The following is a 26,900-nucleotide window of genomic DNA, read 5'->3' as shown; positions in this document are numbered from 1 at the left end:
AACAACTGGAAGGGGATGGATGAGCCCTGCCGCTCCAAGCCACGGATTTCTCGCTACATTTTTGGGACTTCAAAAATTGCTAATACCGTAACTACGGTATGAGGGAAAATTTGAGTGGTTTTGAAACCGTGACGTATTCATACCAAGGTAATCCTTGAAAGCGGTAACCGGCACATGCCTACTTGACACTTTTCAACCCATCCTTTTATTTAAACACATGAGCAACAGACACACTTGTTGCGGTAAAGCTAGTACAGTTGCTTCCAGGTTGGTGAAAAGAAACACTTGGGAAAAAAACGACTAAAGCAAAATCCGTTCTCTCTTCAGTACACACATAAAGGGCAAGTCCTCGAAGATTTCAAGCCTGACCAGGAAACCAGTCTCTGAAATGGAAAATGCGGTCATAAATCATGGACAGTCCCAAATTTCCATATTTCCCCTGTATAGTCCATCTCATGGCTTTCAGTTCAGGGGCAAGTCCTTGAAGACTTCCAGTGGACACCATCAATGAACTCATAGCTAAAAGCTAAGTCTGTTGTATCTTGCTTTTCATTATGCTGGTGTTCAGGAAAACCACCTGGAGCTCTTAGTAGTATGGGTCAGTGTCTGGGTCCGGGCCCTGGTGGTTTCTATACAGACAAGTCTCCTCCATACGATGTGGTTCAACTTTCTGCCTTCGTTGCTGAAAAGAAACTCTTGATAAATATGTTTTTTTTCTTAATTTACTCCCTCAAGCCTCCCTTTTTTGAGTATCTGTGTATGAGGGAGTAAGCAAGACAGGGGGGAGGGGATAAGGGAGCGCTCTGACGAGTTGGAAAAGAGATTTTTGCTCGAGGCCTCGATCAATCTGACCCTCAAAGTAGAGGTCCCAGCTTCCCTTCAGGTAGGCTGGCTGTTGCATTAGCTCATCGCACAAAGCAAAGCATAACTAGGGGAGAAAGAATGGATGGAGATAGGGGGATGAGGGTAGAAAATTTGTAGGCAGGCACTTGGAACCAACCAAGGAAAAGAAAGGAAACTCAACAAATAATGGTGAGATCACTCAAAACCAACCAGATGCAGATCTTTTTCAGAGTAGATCATTTCTGCATGTAGTTTCTGCCTGTATGCACCTGTACAGAGATACTATCATCCTTAGTGTTTGGCCCCCCCTTTTACACCCCTAGTGAGAGGTAATGGTGCTGAAGTAACCGAGGTCACTCAGTTGGGTGCCCAGGGAATTCAATCAGGGTCACAAAACAAGTAGAATAGCATTGTGTAACAGATACCCGGTGCCCAAACACAGTCTCTGGAATCCCCTCACAAATTTATTTTCAAGTGTCAGCCAGAATATTTTGGGATTTGCATCAATGTTTTTTATAGGTCAATTGCTTATATTGAATTTCAAATCCATTATGAGAGACTTCTCAGACACAACAGCTCACGAAATTTTGTAGGTGTGTTTAGGCCTGTAGCGATAACAAATTTCATTGGGCGATATACTGCATTGTCTCATAAATTATTGCGATATGCAATATTATTGCCTATTCAACCACAAATATAGTGACAATACATCCTAATAAATCACCTATTGAACTAAAATAAATTGTTATTCTTGAATAAAAACCTATATTACGTTTCATAAATATTAAAAAAAAATACGCAATACATAATGAGTCATTTTAAGCAAGTTAAGTGCAGAATATGAAATAGGTGAGTAACCCACTGTCATTTTTGTTGTCTGTCAATTAGAGCCCATTAAAAGTTGTAATTTTATCATAAATGACCATCATCTTGTCCTGCAAAGTGTGCACGCAACAAATTTATAGCCAAATTATTACCATTTATTACATCATATTATCATTGCCAATCAGATTTTTCACAATGTAAAAAGTATATGCAATTGCCTCCAGAAATCTGAACATGATTTGCTTTTAATTTGAAATGTTCACTGGATGTTTGTTTGCTAAGCTACTAACCGTAAGCTTTACACTCAGTAAAAAACAAAAACAAATTGCACTTTTCTTTGGTCATGCATGTTGTATCTGTAAAAGAATTTTTTTCTTTTGTTCGCATTGCTTGCAAATTCTTTAATCCAGCAAGTTTTCATGTTTGACGTGTCACCTTTTGACTGCAATTTTGCGTTGTGGAGAACACTGTCAATGTTTTATAGCAGATTAAAGTGGTTAGTGCTTTGTCTTTTTTCCATTAGCCTCAATGGAGCAATGCTAACGTTTTACAATGTTTAATATAGAAGTGTTTCCTTATTTTGTATGTCTGAACTTTAATTCCACGGCGTGTTGATGGCCATTAAACATCTGTGAAAGCTACTAGAGTATCATATGTAATCAACACGCAAATGTGCCGAGTGCACGCAGCACACGCACGCGGCGAATAATCGCAGCCGGGAAAATTACCGCCCTCATTTTTATTTACCGTGCGATAATTTGACTTATTGCATATCGCGACAGGCTTAGGTGTGTTTACACATACATCTATTTTACACTGCTTATCCTCATCAGGCTATTGGGTGAGTTGGCACATACCCTTGAACGATGTACTGTATAAGCATTGGAGCCGTGAATCTTTATTTTATGTTTTAAATCTCTGCTTATAGGAGTAGTAAGTAGAGATGCACGATAATATCGGTCACGATAATTATCGGCCGATAATGGCAATTATGATGTCACACAGATAATCCAGATAAAACGAAATTCAACCTATAATGCAATCCGATAATTACCGTAAATTCCGGATTACAAGCCGCTACTTTTTTCCCTCATTTTGAATCCTGCGGCGTATGCAATGATGCGGCCAATTTATCAATTTTTCTAACGACCGCCAGGAGCGCTCGAGCATAAAATATAAGCATAAGACACGTGGAATATGTGTGTCGAGGAAGACGCTAGTTGGCACTCTTACCCATATTTTAAGTTTGTGCTTTGTGCACGAATAAAAGTAGCAGACCCTCATCTTTGTGCATTAGTAGAATTAGCATAGCCTGGTACTCCAGACTCACCGCTGTTCCAGCTATTGATTCTGGCCACCATTAAGCGGATAAAATTTTCAGAGCAGAGCAAGCCACAGCAAACAGACAGCGGAGTGGACCAATCAGCGACGGGCGGGACGAGGGACTTGCGCGCGGAAGTAAACATACGAGGAGAGCGGAGTTTATTCAACATGGCTAGCGCGAGACAGACTGTTATCACTGACTTGTGGTGATGTGTTTTTGGTAATTTAAAACTGATTTTACCGTGGATTGGAACGTATTTTCGGCTCTCCTGTTCGCCATCTGTGTTTTGGAGACGACTTCCGACGCGGAAGAGTGACACCGCTCGTTAAGCACGTCACGCAAATAAACGAATCTATCGATTGATTTTGTACTTGCTCGAGAGGGCGTTAATGGGCTGGGTCTCAGACTTCTCTCAGTGTTTGAAAAACACACGGAGAACAGTCTGGCCGTGCCAGGCAAGAATTAGCATACCCGCATCATGCTAGAAGAAATGGATATGATGTGTCGAGTTGAATTGAAGGCTTGGATGGCCAGCGGCGTCAGATCGTTTACAAAAGTGGTCGTATGCGAAGAGCAACTTTTGCAAAAGTCTGACAGCGTGGAGCAGCGTGAAAAAAATCCACCATCACCAACGGGTTTCGAAAAGCCGGTCTGCTGCGTGATGAAGAGGACGACACGCTAGGGAGTGAGCTTGAGGAGTCAGCTAAGTGCCGTGTTGCTGGCGCTGTTTGGAAAGAAAAGTTAAGGTATTGTAACGCTGACTAACAGTAACCCGTTAAGTTAGGTTGCAATTCTTTATTTTGGAAACTCGTCGAACAACACACGACTGCTGCCTCTAGCAGCCGACGCACACACACAGACACACCCGCAACAACAACGACAGCACGTCTCATGCTCTTCCGCACCTCCCTTACCTGTAAGTCACGCGCTGTATCATAACCCGATTTGTTAAAATATGGTATTTAAACTTGGAAAACTGTGTATTTCTTTATAAATATTTCAGTTTAATATGTGGGCACACGCGGCTTATAGGCAGGAGAGGCTTATGTATGTACAAAATGCTTTTTCCTTTAAAAATGTACCGGGTGAGGCTTGTAATCCGGGGCGCTCAATGGTCCGGAATTTACGGTATATACTTGATTTAGCCTCCAAATGTGCGCAATCAACAGTTTTGTCCAATTCTGCTAGTTTTAAGGAGGTGTTTTTGCAGTGTAGTAATGTGATATATGTTAGGAATGGCTTACTTTTAAAGGCATTTTTGTGCAACTTGGGTGTCATTGTTTAGATGTTGGGATTGACTACTTGTTCACATTTGATGTGGAAAAAAATAGCACTAAATTACATTTTTTGCACAGTAACATTTGATCTTTGTATACTTTAGCATTTTACATACATATTTGAATAGAATGATCGGTGTGACATTTTCAGTTATCGGGTGGGAGAGGCAGGAAATTATCGGTTATCGATATCGGTTGAAAAATGTATTATCGTGCATCACTAGTAGTAAGGTAGTAAAATTTGGTGACAACGAATCAAACCATAACCAAATGTTTGTTTGTCCCTACGACAAAAAAAATCCTTAGAGGAGGGCTGCAGTGTCGTCATTGCTAGTTCAAAAGCAGCTCGCATACACTTTACAGTGCCCTCCACGTGTGAATAGTTAACAGCACCCCCACAAAACCCCAAACTTTTAGGTTTCAAATTAAAGACGATCTATTTTAAATCAGGCAAAGGGGAAGTGAGTGGTGGGTACATTCTGGCGAAGCTTTTCAAAAGTCCTCTTTAATAAAACATACACCCTCCCTTGCTTGCTTGGTGAGTGGGTGAAGGAGGCAGTGTGCAAGCGTCATTGCAGTATGCTGTTCAACTGGAGGGCGGGGATCTTGTTATTAAATAGTCTGCAACAGGAATAGGCTACAAATGGAGGTTAATTAATCTGGTTGCGCTTCGAATACCTCAAACGCATAGCGATGTGTTTTATGAAGCTAAAGCAACATCATATTGCAGACTTGTTTACTCATTATGCAGGTTTGATATGTCACTTTATATGTCACATTGCTGTAATGAGACTACTATTCAGACTACAATTTCTTACTGTAAAGAGATTTGGTTGACTTCGATATGTGTGAGTGTTTTTTTTTTTTTTTCCTTTTCTTTATTTGATTTACTTTGGAAATACCCTGTTCCTATCAACGTGCTGAAGTTAGGTGGTTTATTGGGATTTCCAAAATATGGTTGTTAGCATTTGCGACCGGGATGCAGATAAATAATAATGCGTTAACGACCGCAATGTGGCCTGTGCCTCTTGTCCAGAGCTGTTAATCTTACTTTAAAAAAGTAAGTTACAAATTACTTCTCCCAAAAAGTAATTGTGTTAGTAACTCAGTTATCTGAATGTAAGAGTAATTAGTTACTTGGCAAAGTAACTGGTGATAAAAAACAAAACAAAAACAAAAAAACAAAACAAAACAAAAAAAACTTAGGTTACACTATGTGACGTGTAAAAGGTTTTTGGGACAACTGGCCCTAGCCCAATTCTTTACCCTAATTTACCCTTTACCCTCATACAACAATTAAAAGTTGTTAAAATTCCTCCCATTGTTGCATTAGTTCCCTTCTGTCTACTTTTGACATGTGGAAGTTTTAAAACGGTTTCATCATTTAAAGATAGATTCAAGTCGGTTCAGGAGTGTTTTAGATAAAAAGTTACTTAGGTTCGCTAGAAAGGTTCTCTACAACAGAGCCTTCCTAAGAAGTCTACTGCTCTAAGATGGCGGCTGTTTACTAAAGCATCTTCTTCCTATACTGTAAATGTTGCTAACGCCCCCGTGTCTGTCATTTCGCATCTAGTTTTATATATATATATATATATATATATATATATATGTGATATCTACCATGTCTACCATATCTACCGTTTCATGTGGGCGTAGTTTGTAGGCTATCGGCTACAGTCAGGTATTATTGAAGCCACCTAGCATTGCGTTTACTCGGCGTTACAACTTTTTTGCCTCCTCCCCACTCCTGCTCTGCTCTGTCGTCTCGGTGAGTCAGTCTCCCTCAGACTTTTATCGCGTCATTCAACCAATATAGCAACGCATAGTAACGCACGCCTTTCCTTCCTCAGTAACTGTAACGGCGTTTCCAAGATGAGAAAAGTAATTAATTAGATTACTCACTACTGAAAAAAATAACGCCGTTAGTAACGCTGTTATATTCTAACGCCGTTATTAACAACACTGCTCTTGACACATCAAGATGCCTGTTTTGACTAATGCGAGTAGAGATTTATGTATGTCGCCCCCCAGTGATTGGCCCCGTTGCTGGGGTGTTAGCACACCTATTGACTAATCTGAGTAGAGATTTGTGTATGTCACCCTCCAGTGGTTGGCTGCCATTACTGGGGTGTTTGGACACCTACAGCAGCCCTGCGTCAATCAATGTAAACAGTAATATTAGCTGCTGTTGACTGTGTGCAGTGGGCGGCACACCTCAGCAATGGGGGACGGTGTACTTCCGTTCGTTTTGTTCGGATTGGTCTTGTCTTTGATAATGACATTATAAGTCCACACGTTAGCGAAGATGACTGAAAAACAGATGTCTTTGGACAGCTTTTTACAGGGAGAAGGCCACCTGCTGAGCCAGAAGAGGAGTCTACAACCAAGTCCATTCTGCATTATATGTGGCAAAACGCTAGCAAACGAGGCAGCAAAATTGAATGCACTGAGCGCATCATACCTCGTGGTGAACTATATCGCTAAAGCCAAGAAACTTTTCACGATTCTCGAACTCATTATGCCTGCAACCAAACTTGATTCCTAAAACTTGATTTTAGGAGAGACCGCTGCGCTGTTAAAAAGGTTGATTCCGCCTAAAAAGGCCCACAACACACTGGTCCATGGTGCAAAAAAGGTTGGAGACCACTGCTGTATAAAGTAAATCATGACACATGGCTTGAGGACACTAAAGGGATAGAATTGGTTATTCAAAGTTAGCTAAGTATAGCACTCCCGAGCCTCAGTCATGACATTTAATGAATGCCTTGCTTTTTAGTTATAGAATAAGTTGTCCTCGATTCATCACGGTAGGATTCCAACGTATGAGGTTTCCAATTCACCCATGGTGCACAATGAAATATACTACCGTATTTTTCGGACTATATGTCGCAGGTTTTTTTCATAGTTTGGCTGGGGGTGCGACTTATACTCTGGAGCGCCTTAAGTGTGAAATTATTAACACATTATTATATCATTTCACATGTTATTTTGGTGTTTTGGAGTGACACTGATGGTTTGGTAAACTTGTTAGCATGTTCTTCATGCTATAGTTATTTGAATAACTCTTAATAGCTATGGCCACATTCGCGTTCTGCCTTTGGCAATGTGTGTTCAATTGTATTATTGACTTTTTTATATTGAAATGCATGCTTTTAGTTTGTGGCACTTTCACGCCAATGTGTGGGCGCACTCGCACTTGTTTACGTGAAGAAGAGCGCTCACACGCCAGAAGAAGACGGACAGCTACGCAGCTCTGAGTGAGTGGGCGAGTTAGCGAGAGAGAAACACGGCTGCGAACCTACGTTCATTGTTTATGCTTGTAAAATCTCTACAGAGGTAACGCTTCTGTGTATCATCTTTTCTGTTGTTGTTGTGTGTTTTCCACCCGCGATCGGACACTTAGAGCCAGTTGTGTGGTTGTTTGAACGATGTGCTAATGCTAGCGAACGCATGCTAACCGTTTGTGTCATTGCTGTAATAGCACCTAATTATCATTTATATACGTTGATGCGAACCTGTTTGGTATCGAGGACGAAATTGATTCAGCAAATTATACGGACGTCCAGCATCGTCATTTGGGAGTTTAGCTCGCTGTATAGCCAGGACCGAGCCGTAGCTTCCTGGTGAGGACAGTATATTCGCATTTCATTGTTCATGCACTGTACCCTTTTCAGCATGTTGTTCTCTATTGTATTTTTATATTAAATTGCCTTTCAAGAGGACATATCTGTTCTAAGTGTTGGATTTTATCAAGTAAATTTCCCCCCAAAATGCGACTTATACTCCGATGTGACTTATATGTTTTTTTTCGTCTTCATTTGGCATTTTATGGCTGGTGCGACTTGTAGTCCGAAAAATGCGGTAAATTTTCCCCAAAAATGCGCCTTCTACTCAGGTGCGACTTATATATGTTTTTTTCGTCTTTATTTGGCATTTTATGGCTGGTGCGACTTATACTCGGGTGTAGGCATGTGCCGTTATGATATTTTGACGGTACGATAACCGTGAACAAAAATATCGCGGTTTCACGGTATTGCGATTATAGCTCCAAAAAATTTTGAGATATATGGGTTAAAAAAAAAATTCCTTTTTTCCATTGAACAGGATTTTTTTTTTTTCAGACCATAGTTGCAAATTGGAACATGAATATATTGTTAAAATAAATATATTATCAATAAAAAAATATTTTAAATAAAATCAAACTAAATATAACTTATAGACTATACTCACGGCCACAGCTCAAGTTGCTCAAGATTAGAGCAAGAACAAAATAATTTCTATAAAAAAGTAAAAACACTTCTGAATAAATTTTTTTTAAAAATTATACTGCATGACTTTTTTTTTTTTGAGGGTGGAAAAGCTTAAGTGAAGTTTCGCCATTTTCAGCCACTGTGTCAACTCTAGTCTACATGACGTCATGCCTTTGTGTTAAAAAGAACATAAAGAATTCATAAGTTAGTTAAAAATGTATAAGTTAGTTAAAATGTCAATATTGTTGTGGAAAGGTTTCATCTAAAAAAATAAAATAAAATAAACATTGGGAGTGAGACCTCCCCTTGATCCAACGAACGTGGATTTGTGCTTAGGGCAAGATCATCTTTCGCAATTAGCGATCTTTGACGCTATCACTTTTTCCCCTTCATTCAAGCGAATCAAGCTTGTTTTCTCACTCTGCGGCTGTCACACTCAACGAAGTTGCTCTCCCAACTAAGCCTAAGCTAACATTCATCTTTGTAAGCTTTTAGTTAGTTTGTATATTGAATTTGAAAGGAAAATGTGTGTTTTGTTTTCAGTGTTGGGCACGTTACTTTAAAAAAGTAATTAGTTACATTACTCACTACTTCTTTCAAAAAGTAACTGAGTTAGTAACTGAATTACTCTATAGTAAAAGTAACTACTTACCAGGGAAAGTAACTATTTCCGTTACTTTAAAAAGAACTTGTTGTATGTCAAAGAATTTGAAATTTTCTGAGCAGTATTCGAGTCATTGGAATAGAGAAGAACAGACAGGTAGTTGTCACTTGTTAGGTGCTTCAGCAGATATGAATTGCTTACCACAGATGTCGACAAAAGCTTTGCCCCGGGACATAAATTACACATTACATGCAGGTCCTTTCCTTTAATTTCGACAAACTTGAAATAGTGTCTATATCTCCACCTCTTAAAGGACAATTTTTCTTCTGAATGCTCTGCCATCCCGACCCTGTGCATCTGTTTTGCGTGTGTGTGTTTGCCGCACGTGCTGTTCCGGTTTGCTTGTGAAATCACTGGCTCTGATTGGCTTACCACGACACATGACTCTAACCCTCAGCCAATCACAATCACTTCCATCGCATCTCTCGAGGGGCTGCATTCAGGTAGGCTCGTTTCCCGACAATTCACGTCACCTTCAAAGCGTCTGCTGTCCTCAAGATGGAAGCAGAATTATTGCTGGCTGACAGTGGGAGATGGGAACGAGGCTAGCATCAGGTGTAGCAAACACAGAAACGTTACCAAACTTTGGAAAGCATTGTCTAATTGAATGAGCAGGGACAAACAGCTTGGAGTCAGAAGTACGTGCACTATTCTCGAACCTGAACACACCCCAAGTCTTGGATGACAAATCAACAGAGAAGAGAGTCGGCTCGACACGGCTGGTAGTTTCTTCAATTTAGTCTGAGTAAGTAATGCACCGCTTTTGACCGTCAGTAACGGTAACGGCGTTGTAACGGCGGAAAAAGTAATTAGTTAGATTACCCCGTTACTGAAAAAATAACGCTGTTACGTAACGGCGTTATTTATAACGGCGTTACTCCCAACACTGTTTGTTTTTGGGGAACTTTTTCCATGGTGCTAATCTGTTGAAGCTACTCACATGGAAAAATCTAATTGTACAACATTTTAAATGTATTCATTTTGTATATTACACTTACCACGATTTAAGAGCTCAATAAATTGAAGAACAGTACGCCTGATGTTTGGAGTATTTGTTTTTGGGTTAGCTGGCTGGCTAGCCGATAGCGTCACTTTCACACACAGCAACAAACGGGAGGGGGTGAGCGCTGCTGCGCCAAGCCGCTTCTGGCTGCATTTTTGACACAAGAAAAATAGCGAATACCGTACTACGGTCTCACGGAAAATTTTAGTGGTTTTGAAACCGCGACGTTTTCACACCACGGTAAATCGTGAAACCGGTAACTGGCACATGCCTACTAGGGTGCGACTTATAGTCCGAAAAATATAGTAGTTTATTGCCTCACAGATTCTCAATTAAGTTGTTGTTTGGTGACATTGTGGTCTTGTTTGTAAAGTTTGTGGCTGCATTTGCTATGTATCATTTGAACTTCTCCACTTTCATGTCCTGCTCTTTCTAAGTCTCTTCCTCAGCTTAATGAACAGATGAGATGCTTTAATACGAATGCAGGTTGGTGTATTCAAACATAGCGCAGTCAGATGCTTTGAATACACACAATTTAAAAAATGATTCCAAGATCAGTGTGAAATGCAGTGAAGCATACAAATGTCTTGTCTTGTCAAGGGAGCTAATCTATGTCTCGTCTAGTCTTCAGCTCTTTCTTCTTTATGGAGCTTTGGTCTCTTGGACATCGTCTCAATATTCTGGACTTTTGTTTCTCTGCTTTTTTTCCTTAAAGCTCTTTCTTGAGCTTTGTTCTGTTTTTAACAATGTCTTGAGATTTAGGAATGTTTTTTTTCTGCTTCATGCCCCAAAGCTCTTACTGGAGCTTTGAGATTTAGGACTTGCGGTATGTTGTGTGCCCGTTTTAACCTGAAACATCGTTTGGATTTTTTTTTTTTTTTTCGTCTTCTTAAAAGTGTTGACATCTGGGGAGTCAATAACGGTGTCATCCAAATTCATGCATTTTGCACTCACAGTTCTCAGTTTATAACTTTGTCAACATGCTGTTTGGTATTTATTGGAAAACACTTGTTGAAGAAGTGGAAAGAAATCTTTTAAATGATGCTTACTTTAGCCTTTATTCGATCAAGTTCATTCAATGCCTAGTAGCGATATTAATAGCTACCGCCTGCCCTACTGTACACTGACATTTTTTCCACAGCTGCATTAGGAAGAACTGATAGAAAACACATGGTGGTTTGTTTGCAGCAATGAAAGAAAGGCAACTCCTAGCAACCAGAGAAAGAAAAAAAATTAATAGCTTTTGATGATAGCTCTGATGATCATTATACCCACTATGATGCATCCTAAGTATTATTGGAGTGCATTAACTAAAATGTGTTGAGTTGGGTGCCACCACTGAACTTCCTTGTGTTGAAATGATTAATCTTACTGCGGTGCTGTCACTAATTATGCTGACTATTTGGAAATGCGTGGTGACCACACTTAAAATGTGCCTTCCTCAGCAGTAGTAGTTAATGGGGGGATGGCAGAGGGCACACGGGATGAGGGGTTGGAGGAAGCAGTTGGCGGTAGGAGGGGGGTCAGTATGGCAGCGTCACGGTACGCAAGTAAATGAAACCCAAGCCTCCAATTAGACTCGACTCTTTTTAATTGGTGCTGAATATGCCAGCACTGGCAGATATGACTTGAAAGAGGGACTAGACTGGGATGGGGGCTTGGGGGTTGGGTACTTTTGGCTGCTATTGTAAGTGGAAACGCCACCAGGAAACTAATTAGCATGTAAAGCAGCTTGGTCGACCAGTAGGGGAGTAATTTGACCCGAGATACCGCAGAGGTGTTAAGAAGCTTCTTCGGTGTGGTTTCAGTTCACTGCTTCTTTTTGTCAGCAAGTGACACATCCACACATCCTTCTCTTATCTTTTATCACTTCATTTCCTTTTGACTTCAAGGTGCGCCGCTGCCTTTGCCCTCTGCTGTGCCGTTTGATCAGGAGACGCGTGACCGGAGCCTTATCAAATGGACTGATTCTGTAATTAAAGTAAATCATGCATAGCCAAGCGTATCTAAATCAATGTATAACATCTTTCCAATACCTAAACGTGCAAATTTTTAGTTATGTAAATCTTGTTTAAAATTCACATTTGCTTGGTGTTAGTGGTTTGTACCACCAAAATTTGCTCAATAGAGTACTTGAGGATTTAAAGCCATATTCTCCAAGTACCTTTAAATCTGGTACAAATGTTAATCAAGAGTAGTGTTTATCTGAAATTGTTCATTAAAATCCACAGGAAATCCAACATTATGTCTTCATAGGACATTTTTCAACCACAGATATAAGCAAGATAGACAATGCTAAACCACTAGGACCGGGGTAGATTGGGGAGCATTGTGGCACAGTTTGATGATTTCATATAATAAACTAGGGTGACCATATTTTGATTTCCAAAAAAGAGGACACTCAGCCCGGCCTCAAGATACTTGAATTTTACTTGAAGTTCACTCAAAGATGCCTATATCACTTTAATATATTTAAAGTGTGCCGCCTCACTCTGGATGGAAAAATGCAGTTTTAAAATTTATATATATACATATATATATATATATATATATATATATATATATATATATATATATATATATATATATATATATATATATATTATATAATGCAGACCCATGGACATGTAGTCCAGTCAATACACATACACACAATAGTAAATTACTATCACGACAATTGCCCTTGACAAATGGTTATTCCCATTCAATTGATATTCTCCTTCAATATTCTAGATTGCACACAAACAATAACCGAAATAAACTGACAAACTATTCAACCAGCATGTTTCGAGATGTAGCAGTTCAAAACTACGTTTCCCATAATGCCTAGCGTGGTTTAGCTTACTGATCGCTAGCTGAGGCAAAAATCAAACTTAGCTATGAAAGTTTACAATCATCAGCAGCGCAACGATGCGACACCAAACGGGATTTTACAGTCAAAGCTCCGTCAGAAGTCAACAGTTGCCATTATATACGTAGTTATCGTAAAAAACGTAACAATTGGGCAGGCGTTGTGGCCAAATCATCAACTCAGACAAGAAGAACGATTCTTCCCTCCCTACTGCTAGGAGCCATGTCATCGCAGGCAGGCGCTGCCACCCAGCGCTCGGAGGGATTCCCTTCAAATTGGTCCCGTGAAAAATCATAAAAACCGGACATTTTTTTTAATTTATAAAACCCGCCCAGACGACAAGGATACTACGTGAAAGTAGGACTTGTCCGGGCAAAACAGGACGTTTGGTCACCCTATAATAAACATATTATTCCACGAACTTATAAGATGCCCTATAAGATGAAAGTCACTTTCACTGGCTACACAAAGTTTGGCAGTAACTTCTTTCTTAGTAGACCAACTAAAAAGTCTTTTTGCGGCCTTAAAACTGGATATTTGTGATTTTCGTGATTGACTGCGTGTACTTGGCCAACTTTCTTGTCCGCAGTTGCATTCGTTCATTTGCCCTCCCCTGGCCAAAATGGACTGGCTGTCTGTCATCGTCAATGGCAGCCAATGAGTTAACAAGGAAGTGACCCCAAAATGCCCCTTCCCAACAGGAAGTGCACCAACCAACAGGAAGTAACTTAATCATTCAAAAAATCAACAGAAAATGATCCAAATTTTACAGGAAGTGACCTGTAAATATCTTAAAATTACAAGGAAGTGACACAAAATGATTGCCTGCCATTGCCAACAATAGCTGTCCAATTCACTTATTCAGTCCTGGAAGTACTGGCTGTGAATGCTCATCTTAGTTCATTCTCCCCCTCCCAGTCAAAATGGATTGGACGATAAATGCCATCAATGGCAGCCAGTAAGTTAACTATTTTGGCCAAAATAAACTGTCCAGGTCCATATGAGATCTAATTTTTATAAATGAGGCCTGCGAACAAAATGAGTTTGACACCCTTGTTATAGTGCATTATTTATCCAGCCAAGTTGTCAGAGTTGGTTAAAGATCAACATGGCTCTATTATATTATGATCCCAAGTTCATAGCATGTTACTTTACTGTTGAGTGCATTCTTTGTCATGTACTTAATGCAGGGGCCTCGGAATTTAATGTTAAATCATGTTTACGGTATATATTTGTCTAAAAAATATCCAGATCGTCCAAAAGGAATCTTTCATATTTTGCACAAAAAAAGTTCATCAATAGGACTTTTGGTGTTCAAGTAATTTTACAAGTTTCAATTCGTCAAAACCCGGAAACCCATTTTCTACCATCTTGTGGCATTTGTGAGTAGTTACAATATAATACAGTGATCCCTTGCTACTTTGCGCATCAAACATCATGCCCTCAGTCCATCGCGGATTTTTATTTCAATCAAAAAAAAAAAAAAAAAAAAATACAGATTAGCAGTCTTGAGCCGATCACGTAGTCTCACTCTCCCTCCCGCTGCTCTTTATTGGTCAGGCAGTGCACTGGAGTTGCTGATAAATAAATTTAACGATGATTTACAGACGTTTAATGCGTCAAGCACCGTTTAACTTGTTAAACAGTTGCTGTGGCAACTCATTGTGTGTAAGTGAGCAGCGTGAGTGGATTTGACTGGACTGATTTAACAAAGACAAGCATTTTTTTACTTTATACTTCTTTAAAAATAATTCTGTGCTGACAATAACCTGTCTAAAACTTATAATGATTATTACATTTGAAGTGCTTAAAAAACATTTATTACAATATACTTATATATATATTTTTTTTTATTTTACTTCGGGGAAAAAGTGAAAAACATGTATTTTATGTATCATTTTCCAATGCTCAATCTAAATAAATTCATTGATAACACATAAAAAAAAAAAAAAAAACATGGGGGAGGGGCACTACTTTGCAGTTTTTCAATTATAGCGATGGGTTTGGGCCCTCATTAACCGCGAAAAACAAGGGATCACTGTATTAATCTTTTTAGGCTGATATGCAATTACTCTTATTTGGACTGGTCTTCTATCGTTACGCATCGTAAACTTTTTCGGAAAGGCCACAATAATGTGAATTGGCGAATCGTGAAATGAGAACATGTGGATGCGTACTCTCAAAACTACAATTAGTGATTACATATCTTATTAAAAAGATAAATATTAAATGTTGCTCTGTTGTTGCTGTTCCAGGATCCCGTCTGCGCCAAGAGGACACGCCGCCCCGGATTGTTGAGCATCCGTCCGATCTGATCGTCTCCAAAGGCGAGCCAGCCACCCTCAACTGTAAGGCAGAGGGCCGGCCCTCGCCCACCGTGGAGTGGTACAAGGATGGCGAGCGGGTGGAAACTGACCGGGATGACCCACGCTCGCACCGCATGTTGCTGCCTAGCGGCTCACTCTTCTTCCTGCGCATCGTGCACGGGCGGCGGAGCAAGCCGGACGAAGGCTCCTATGTCTGCGTTGCCCGTAACTACCTTGGAGAGGCAGTGAGCCACAACGCCTCGCTGGAAGTAGCCAGTAAGTGCAGCATGTCTTCTTATCTCCTTCGGGGGTTTCTGCTCGAAGTTCTGAAAAAGAAGGCTCCGGTTTCCCCCCAGTGTTTTTTGGCATCAATGTGCTCATTGAGTTGGATAATCTCTCAGGAGATGGGCAGGATGTGCTTGGCCCAGTGGTCTCCATAGCCATGCGGAGCCTTGGGAGTGAGGGGGCAATGGGGGACTGTGTGAGTCTGATCTTTCCAGGGTGAGTGCTCCTCTAAAGGGCCCTTAGTAGGTGGTCAGGAGTGACAATGGGAACAAAGGTCTTTCTGTTTTAGCCCGGCTTCTGTTTTTTGTTAGCCAGAGAGATGTGAAGTTTTAAATCTCGTCCTTAACCCTTAATAAGTCCTTTAAAAGTGCTCACTCTTTATTTCACTATGTCAATGTAATCTTCCAAAAACGCCAATGTAAAATACAGCATTTTAACTCTAAATGTTATCCCAGACTTCAGCGTAAAACTTGCATACTAGGCTATCGATATTTTGCACAGTGTTTTGATATACACGTATCCTATCGAATTACGTAGTTTAAAGTGCCGTGTAAGATTTTGAAAGGGAAAATAAATTGACGCTCATAGAACACAAACAGTAAAAGATATGACATTTTGCTGCATGGTTTGAATGGCAAAAACTCATGCTATCTTGTGGATGAGTGTAAAACAAAGAAGTGTAAAATAAAGACCATAATCTAGAGTGCAATCTGTACATAAAGTATGTTTTTCTGTAGTTAGTTTTGATTAAAAATTGGAATATTAGGTGGCGCTTACAATGGGACATGTTTTTGCTACCAGATACATGTCAATTCTTTGCCATTGCGTTGTCATAAGAGCTTATATCTGGAACAGAATTCCATCTGGTAAATTTCACTCATTTGACCTATATTCACTCAGCACAGCCAAAATGACTTGAAAATAGGGAAAAAATCTAATGACACAAAATTTCCCAAGGATCTCTTGAAGGTTACATTTGTAGTATGCAAAATGCAGGTCTCCAAACGACTGCTCCTAGGCCCCTCTTAGGCATTTGACCCCTAAAATTTGACACAACGCAAGTAATTTTTTCATCTACTTGCACCTGTGCGAGTAGGTTTAAAAAAAAAATAAAAGAAAAGAAAAGAAAAAAAAAGAAAACTTTTTTTTTGGCTGACAACTCAAGCCTAATTGTTAGCGTTAATGTGCAAATAAGTTGCTAAAGAATTGCATTTGTCAGTAATATAGTAAAAAATGAGTGGAAATGAAAATATTGGCAGGGTTCCTACAGCTCATGGAGAAAATTGTGGGCAGGGGCGGGTACAACAGGACATCAAGTAGTGTGATCTAGCCGTTGCTAAAAGTCCACCCAATCATTCGTATGACATATGACAAGTGGAGCCACATAAACAACGTAGAGTATCGGGACGTGATATCACTTGATTTGTCTGTTTTATTCTTACCAGAAAATAAACATTTCTTGCAATAGACCTGCAAAATCAAGATTCTCTGTTGAATGTCATCATTTTGACAGCCCCATTGTTTAAATTTGCTTGCGTGAAATCTCGCAAAAACATACACGAGATCGGTGCCATATCACTCTCAGAAATCCTAGATGGGACGTGTTATAAAGGTTTTAGTATTTAACATGGAAAAACCACAGGTCTCCAGACTGTGACCAAATGGTCTAAAATTAGAGCCAGTATGAGTATTTTTCAGGCCATCACACGGGGTGTGATGCATCATCGCTTGCCTCTGATTAGCTATGAATTTAGAGGGCATCTTGAAATTTTTGTTCTGAGCGCCAATAACTTTCCATGCTGCTGCTTTTTTATCAATCTCCTGAAAATCATGCCGAGAGGTATCATAAGGTATGTGCTGGTTGCACACTGCTAAAGTGATACACTCCTCCATGCTGACAAAGTGTGGTATGTGGATGTCAATTTACGGCAGGGGTGGGCAAACCGGTCCTCGAGGGCCGCAGTGGGTCCTGGTCTTTGTTCCAACTGACCCAGCACAGATAGTTTAACCAATGAGGTTTCAGCAGAAATAGGAAGCACCTGAATGCAATCGACTGATTGCTCGTGTAAAATAGCAGATTGGTGAAAAGGTGTCCTCTTAATGGATTGCAACAAAAACCCGCACCCACTGCGGCCCTTTGTGGAATAGTTTGCCCACCCCTGATTTACGGGTTGCCTAGTGTCCTCACAGGTGATTTGCCAATCAATAAATCCATTGCTGATTGGTTGTAATGCCAGTTGACAGCGACATAAAAATCCAATTTTAAACTATTATCTAACAACAGGTATTCCCCGAGTTACGAACAAGTTCCGTTCCTACGCTGGCGACATAAAATAAATAAATAAATAAATAAATAAATAAATAAATAAGAATGCTTCCTTCTGGTAACAACAGTAACACCATAATTCTTCTTAAAACTGAAATTTATTGATTTGACACCGTAAAACTATGAACACACTATTAGAAAATAAAATACAATAATGACAAAAAAAGTACAATAATGGTATAAAGTAAATCAATAGAGACATATTTGCTTACAAAAACATACCTCAATGGCTGCACAATAATACAGAGGGAAATAATGTCTAAATCTTGGACAATTCACCAAGGAAAACGACAACTATTAGTAGCACCGGTCCAGCGGTGAAAATGAACGCTGCTCAATAAGCTAGCGGTCTAACTGCATCGCTGAGACTGTGCCGTTTAGCCTTCCTCTGCCTTCTTGCAATGTTAACTGGCGTTCATCCCCAGCAATTACTGTAGAAATCAACATTTTAGAATAATTTTGTGCTGCAACAATTAATCGATTAACTCGAGTAATTCGATTAGAAAAAAAGATTCAAATTACATTTTGCTGAGTTTTTGTTTAGTTAAAGTGGCATTGTAATGGTTTGTTTTGAAAGTATTTGCATTGTTTTATTGATTTGGGTGGATACACTGCCCCCTAGTGACAACAGTGAATATGACATAAGTCATTTCACAGGGCTGAATCCCACTGCTCCCTGTTAAGACCAACATAGGCTAAGTTTTTATTTGAGCAATTGTTTTAATGCATTTATAATTTAGTTTATATAGGTATATTTAGCCGTTTTTTTTTTTTTTTTGGTGGGAATATGTGTTTAAACCATTTGTTAAACGCATAGTTAAAAAAAAAAAGTTTGCATTTTATATCATTTAAGATAGCGGGCTTTTGCTTTGTAAGTTAGTCAATTGTTCTTTTGTTGTACTTAGATCCTCGTTTATTTTTTCTTTTTCATACCATTTGAGGCTCAGCACAGGTATTTTCATTTTTTATTTTCTTTATTCAATTACTTGGTTATTCGAACTAACTAGTTCATCAATAAACCGACGACAAAAATAATCGATAGCTGTAGCCATACAATAATTAGACCAAATAATTAACACAATTAAATGACAAATAATAAACTCTACTTACCATCAATGCTGAGTGGTGGTGGATGAGACACTGTTATGAGACTTAAAAAATTTAAAAAAACAAAAAAAAACAACAACAAAAAAACGGTCGTGTACGTCGTAACCTGGGGATGACCTGTAGAATACTAGTTGATGTCAAAACTGATAGAGTTTAAAATACAGATTCATAAGTTTGTAGTTTTATGCATTTATTATGAAAGTATTTATCGGTTAAACAGTGAAAATTAGAGGTGAGCGTTGCATGCTGATTTACAGCGTGCACACCTGAATCTCCTCCTTGGGCTCCTATAATTTTAGGGGCTGTTTACATGGTGACTCTCCGAGAATACGAAAAATTTCAAATTTGCATTTATATGGGCCCGTCTCCATTCGAACAATGTCGCAATTCCGCCTTAAACCGATGTAGTATTCATGCCAGGCCCTAGGGGGCAGTGCAGATTTATAAGGCGACAGCAAATGATGCACTTTGACCCCACCAAGCTCCTCAGCCCGGAAAAAAAACATGCCCGCCCACTCTAAGCAACGGCATTTTTCTTTTGTTCAAAAAGGCACAAAAATGGAAACATTCAACATATTCATCTAAAATATTATTAAAACAGTAAATTAAAGCCAATATTCTGCAATATTTGCTGTTTTTAATGTTTAATAGTACCGCTGCGCACGCCCAATGTGACGTGTACGAGTGCTGACGTTATCGGCGCGGTCTAGCGCCGCGGGAGCTTTTGATATGCATGCGGAGCAAGCCACTCTCAAGCCCCCGCAATCGAATTCTTCCACTTTGTAGGCAGGATTCCAAGGTTTGCGTCTTTGCCTTCCGTCTTCGCCGACACCATACGAACACGAGGCCACTCGGCAACACAGTCATTGCGTCTTCATGTCGCAGAGTCGCCATGTTAAGTTAGGGGCCACTGTACTCCTAGTAAAAATGTTAGTCTGGAGACCTGAAATGTGTTAGCATTAATGATCTTTTAATGATACTCTAAGGTGAAAGGCGATGTGTGAATAAGTTCCTATGATTCTTTGAAAGCTACATTAGCATGAAAATCATCTCTTTAGATGCTTTATATGCTGGTCTCTGGACAGTCTGAGTGAAGGCTGTGAAGTACATCTTAGATATCCAGTGTTCCTCGGCCATGGCCTCAGGCCTGTCTCCTGCCCGCTGGCTGTAATCCAATCAAAATGGGAAAGGAGCAAAACACATGATAGTTTGGACGTGATCCCAGTTCTTGCTTTCAAACTTTTGCATGTTTTCAGGCAGATCAATACTAGTTTTGTGCAGCCATGAGAGGTGTTTTTTTTCTTCTTTCTTTTCATGTTTAACTATAACCTTTGATGTCGTCAGCGGGATATTCTGCTTTCTCAGCAACCTCCAGTGTGAAATTTCTGCATGGAACATTTTTAATACGTTTCCAAAATCTCCCACAGACATAAATCACATCAAATGATGCTAAAATGTGTTTAAGACACCGATTGCAAAGGTCAAACTTAGAATATTTCCCTATGTTCGTGGATGATATATGTGCAGTGTTTATGTCAGAGCTGAGTTTTGTCATGCAAAAGAAAAAAAAAAGAAAACAAGCCACTTGGCAGGCCACGCGAGCGCATGAGCGGCATTGGCTGGCGCTCAACTGTGGGCTACATTATTCTGTGCCGGGTTCAAACAGACCTCATAATGACAAGCCGCCGTGATGCCACTGAGCTTCTCGCCCCTCAGTGCAGCTCATGCTTAACTGCACATAATTATGTAGTCGCAGCAGCAAAGATGGATCACCCGCGCCAAAGCCAGGTTCAGCAACACAGAGGCTCCTTCTCAAGGCCTCGTTTATAACTTCTGCCAGTTGATAAATGCACAAAGGTTCCTGGAGTCTAATCTGACCTTGCAAGAAAAAAAGTATTCATTTTCAAGGTAATTGGTAAAGAGGAAGTTATGATCTTAATAACAGTGTTTATTGACATTTTTTCCCCATTGCGATTTCAGGTGTTCTCGGTTATGGGTGGCAAAAATTTGAATATTCTGCCATTAATTTTCGATTCACGTCTAAAGCAAAGAACATAACTTTAAGAGGGATGTTATTGCAGTTCTTTTTCACTCACCACAGCTTGTTAACACAGTCCGAGTTTCAACAAGTTCTGTTTGGCCTGGCCGCAGTGAATGGGTTAGGGTGAGCCAACTCAGTTTGTTTTGATAATCATTTTACGGGTTTATGCAGTCTACTTTGCAGTTTCTCACAAGCATGGTTTGATGAATTTACCCTTAATTGTGTTTGCTTTGTGCATTCAGACGTACCTGAGATTTGAACCGAAGGTTCTGAGGCACTGACTTTTGGATTTGAAGTTATTTGAAATAGATCTGCCTTCTGTCTAATTCCCACCACCTCTTACACTTGCAGCTTGACATACATTTAATGATTAATTTAAAGTCTTGTCTAGTTAATACCCTGCAAACATTTCAATTTTAAAAGATTTAATATATGTTACGTCCCACGGACGGCTCGCTAAGGGCGTAACATAAAACGGCCACACAAGTTTAATAGTGGCACAAATTTATCTACACAGGCAAACTCGCAATGAACAATATATACAAAATGTGGATGAAGCGCGGCTTCAGGGTAAGCCCATTCCAAAACAACAAATAAAAGGGTTCTACACTTAAACCCCACCCGCTAACTAAACCCTGAACGTGAAAAAGAACAAAGAAAAGACAGCCACTAACCTAGCTTCTTACACTGAACAAAACAGGAGAAAACAGGTTGAACAGAAATGGCAGCTTACCCCTACTGCTTCTGTGCTCTTATTTACAGTGGTGAACAAAAACGATCCAATAATGGCAAAACACAAAAGACCTCACCGAAAAAGCAGGAGTGTATCAAACTAGCGATCAAAGCACACGAGAGTGAATGGCGAGCAAACAGCTGGCAAGAAGGACCGCGGCACGATAGCTGTCAAATGCGACCTCCCAGAGTGTTGACAGCGGCAGGTTTACGAAGCCTGGCGCCCTTTTATCATGACCATTCAGCGGCGGCTACATCGTCTGTCTGTCCGGCGTCGATCAGCTTATATCACGTTGGGAGGGGACGCAGCCAGCTGGCTGAGGAAACGATCAGCTGACTGAAAGAGTCTCAAAAAACAATAACTAAACGGCCAGGGCCGTCACAATATATAAAATTAAGGCCCGATAAACTTCCATCTTGTTCTTTGTCCACCAAAGTATTTTTTTCTTACCAGGCAGCTTTTGTGTGAGAGCATTTTACTTGTTTAATATATTTTTTGTCCTTAAAAAACTGCAATATGGTATATTGTTACAAATAGGTTTAGCTGATAATATTACAATTCTGTTGTTGTTATATATTTCATGTTCTTTAAAATCCATTTTGAAGTGATTGTGGTGACTATTGGTATGATTGGTTGCACACCAAACCTCCCACTTGTCTTTGTTGTTCAACTTGGATGGTTTGTGCTGTTCTTTTAAAGAACATTTTAACATAATCAGAGGATTCATTTCCTATGCATGATTTACATTACGGCAACAGACAAAAAATGCTATTTCCAAGGGGAATTGGATATCTGCCCATGGGAGGACGTTTTCACTATAGCCCCTTTTAGACATACGCTGAACTCAGCCCTTATGTCTGAAAGTAATTTCCCGGGTCGACTGACACGGAGATGACACTGAGATTACCCGAGTCGTGTCCTACTATAATGTCCTTGATTTACCCGGGACACGGCATGTGTGAAAGCAGCCAATGAATGACCGTGTCACAGCTCGAAGACTGATGACGTAAATATCATGGCGGGCCGAAACAAACATCGCAATTATCAACAGGGTAAATTGGAAATGGCAAAATTAAACTGGAAACATAACGGAATTATATTGCAACTGGATCTTCAAACCGAGGAAGAGACAGTTCTTCGTCCATCTTTGGAAATGTGTGGTTTATTTTGTTGACGATGCCGATCAAAAATGACGCAATCTCTGGGTTATAAAATCCCGCCCCCCAACCTCCCGCACAGAGAGCGTCGAGTCGCCAACACGGGACAAGTCTGAAAGTGTCCAACCCAGGTTATTCCCGGGACATCTCCTCATTTCTGAAAGCCATGACATGGGTAAATCACGTTTCAATTCACGTGGGAATTTACCAGGATCTTTATTTGTAACACCTTAGTGTTCAACAACCAGCATGCCCATGCTCCTCTTTGTTGAAATTGATGTCACACTTCAGTGACTTCTTTTTGATAGCAAAATATTAATGTGTCCCAGTTTGACTGCTACAGGTACGTTCCTGTTAACTTATAGTACGTTCCTTACATTCAAGATAGCAGACCAGCCGAAAGCTGAGCACAATTCAAAAACATGCAAAAAAAAAACAAAAAAACAAAAAAAACAACCTATTTTAATGGAAATGTTAAAGGGGCTTATGACTGATGATAAGTTGCTTTTCTGTCTTGTGACAAAACCAACAAAATTTCCCTTTCGTAACCACGGTTGCTTGGTGCACCAACAAGCATCAATTTGTCGCAATGGTCACAGCAATTCATATTGCATTCCGACCACTTACTTCTCGAGTGTATTTTACATCACACAAAATGAGCCTTGTTTGAATCGCCGTCTTCTCTCTTCAAGCCTTTACTTTGTACTGTAGCCTGAGGCGTTATGAGCCACATCAGTCCCGCAACTGTGGTGCACTGAGTCTGCAAACCCTCCCCATTCTTGCCAGCCACATCTGAGAATTGGCAGATGGGTTTCTTCCAGCTTTGTGGCTAAACTTTTGCCGTGGTTGCTCATGCAGATTTCGTGAGAGACTCCAAATTGTTCGCTACGCCGGTTAAGGATGGGTATTTTCTCAACTGTCTTTCCTGTTGCGACAAGGATCAATTAAATCTGAGTTGTTAAGGTGATGGGAAACTCTTCATGGATGGACTCATGTTTCCATACCTGTGGTTTTCTTAAGATATTTAGCCTTATTTTGGATGGAAGTCGTTTTACCTGGAGAAATATGCAAGCTTCATACCGGAAAACCAATGCTAAAATTTGAACTTTGAACCTCAGGACTGGATTAAAGATGTACTAACCACTCAGCTGCTGGAAAGTAACATAAAGCATTTTTTGACATGTTACAGTTCAGCGTAAGGCCCCAAGGGACTCTATGAATAGGCTTTTACTCCTGTTTCCTGCTTACACAGATAGTAAGGTGAGGTAATGGACTGATTCACTCAAGCAGCCGATAACCTCTGTCTAGTGGCACAATCGCTCAAGATTGGCTGCTGGCCCAGCGTCCATTCCTTAAATCCCAAGCAATGGCGCAGTTGACTTTTAGGACCACGACCTGTAAATGTGGAGCGCCGTTTTCTTCTATAACACTCAATCGTGCTATCTCATATTGATCTCAACACCATGTGAAGCCAGCTGCCTTTGCTGAACCGTTCCACCTGGGTCATCCTGACAGATTCAGGTGCAATGTCCACAGGTATACTGCTTAGTGGTATACCATTACTTGGCATGCATCAATCTGATGCTAGCATGAACATCTCCAATTGTTCTGAACGTTGAACCCTAGGCTGTCTGTCTATATCATGGAATATGAGGTACCCTAATTTTCGGACATAAGCTGCTACTTTTTTCCCCTCATTTTGAATCCTGCGGCTTATAGTCCAGTGTGGCTTATATGTTGATTTATTTGGGTTAATAGGTAACACTTTATTTAACAGCGGCATCATAAGACTGTCATAAGAACGTCATAATTATAACATGACACTATCATGGGCATTACTGAATGCATATGACAGATGTCGATATGTGTCATGTGGCATATTATGTCACTAAATCCATTTATGTCCAGCTCAGATCTTTCACGTCCATTCAAAAGTGAGATAATTTGCTGGATGACACTAACCGACATCTATTATAAGCATTCATTAATGCTTATTACAGTGTCATGTAATAATTATGACTGTCTTATGACAGTATTATGGCACCACTATCCAAGAAAATGTTACCAAATACCATAACTAGCAATTAATGAAACAACTGGAACAGTAACTGAAGAAATAATTAGCGCAGAACATGACTGTTATTTACATCTGTAGCGCCGCAATCAGGGCCGGCCCAGGCCATTTGGGGGCCCTAAGCAAAATAATGCTAAGGGGCCCATATTTTTGGCCCACCATTTTGTCACAGTGTACTGTGAAACCCATACATGCAATCCAACCCATACGTCCATATTTTGTATATTAATCAGATTTTGTTGCACTGCATACTTCAAACTTCTCACCCCAAATGATTGTCAGTACTTACAGTAGATAGCGCCAAACCTTTTTCTAAAAGAGGAAAGAAAGACGTTAAGGAAGAACTTTTATTTTTTTTAGGCTTGTAATCAAGTATCAAAACTCACAAAAGTCAAATAAAGCAAACTTTAGTAAACAAAATAGAATATAAATTAAACAATTGCCAGATTGGGGGCCCCCTAGTGGTCAGGGGCCCTATGCAGCTGCATAGTCTGCGTATAGGCTGGGCCGGTCCTGGCCGCAATGCATGCTAGGAGGAATGTTGGATGACAACAGTGTTGAGAGCAGGTGGCAGCAGAAGTTGACTGTCTACCCCAAAGAAGCAGTGATGGCCAAATGAAGCTTTTAGTGACAATAAGGCTTTGCAGCCAATTGGTTCAAAGCTTACTGGTGGTTCATTTGGTCTCAAGACAGTCTTATGATGCCATTGTCAAATGAAGTGTTACCGGTTGATATCTTTTGGTGTAAATATCCCATAATACAATGAGGACAACTGCGGCTTATAGTCTAGTGCGGCTTATCTATGGACAAATGCCGTTTTCATGTCAAATTTGGTGGCTGGCGGCTTATAGTCAGGTGCACCTTATAGTCCAGAAATTACGGTATATATGCCATTTATGTTGGCTCACAAAAGACTGGACCTCCTTTAAAACAAACTCCTGGTAATAACTCAAAATCTTTTTACATTTGAATGCCACGGTTTTGACACATTAGAAAGTATCCTGTAGGTTTAAAAATAAATAAATAAAAAAACTTGGCAATTTTCTGCATCAATCTCATTACTGATTCATGTCAATGCTGTAGTAAGTTTTCATTATTATCTGGACTCCAATAATTTCGTTGATACTTAGATTGATGCGGGCTGTACCAATTTAGGAGGTTTTGTGGCCATTTTAGTATCTAATTTTAACACAGAGTCAAATCGTGAGTCAGACGCACCGTGAATGAAACAAGTATCAGGACAGGCAGACGCCAGCAGAGCAGAGGAAGCCGCTGGCTGGCGAGCTTTCACTCTGGCGAGCTGCCCGACAAGTCACAGGCTCTGCTGCGGTTATTTGTCTCGGGCTGGTTCACAGCAAATTGGTGCAAACGGCGCAGTTGGGGTCTGCTTCATTTGAGACGTGGGGTACACCCCCCCCCCCCCCCCACACACACACACACACACCCGCCAGCCTTTACTGGCAGAATGTTAAAAAAAAAACCTCTTGTGTGCATGTGTATATGTGCAGTTGTCAAAAGTCTACAAAACAGGCAACCGCGTTCTTATTGGCATTAACTGTTGATCTTTTCCTGAAGCTGAGTTGCGGTGTGGGCTGCAGTCTATTTGCTGTTGGCCTCAAAATGACTAGTGAATGGAAGTTTACCTAATTACTGTACATCTCTTGCAGCATTTATATGCAGCAAATGCATTTTAAAGTGGTCCTGGGCTGTTGACTATTGCATATTTAGCAAGCACTTCAGGCAGTTTACTCGAATTACTGCACTTTATGTATACAATTAAAGATGCAACATCTATTTTCCAGGCGTTCACTCGATATTTAAATGTCATCGAGTT

General features: G+C 40.2%; 1 protein-coding gene across 2 annotated transcripts in view; it reads left to right on the top strand.

Moving 5' to 3' along the window:
* The window catches only part of LOC130911162 (roundabout homolog 1-like), a 554,903-nt gene that overhangs the window by 234,182 nt on the left and 293,821 nt on the right, over window positions 1-26,900 (top strand). For both annotated transcript variants that reach the window (XM_057828938.1, XM_057828939.1), the window contains one exon: window positions 15,293-15,619. In XM_057828938.1, the coding sequence (XP_057684921.1) occupies window positions 15,293-15,619 (327 nt within the window). The remainder of the gene's footprint in view (window positions 1-15,292; window positions 15,620-26,900) is intronic.

This window comes from Corythoichthys intestinalis, unplaced genomic scaffold (assembly GCF_030265065.1).
Source record: "Corythoichthys intestinalis isolate RoL2023-P3 unplaced genomic scaffold, ASM3026506v1 HiC_scaffold_23, whole genome shotgun sequence".
NCBI lineage: Eukaryota > Metazoa > Chordata > Actinopteri > Syngnathiformes > Syngnathidae > Corythoichthys > Corythoichthys intestinalis.
Note: the sequence above shows the minus strand (reverse complement) of the source record. Positions and strands in the feature narration are given on the sequence as shown.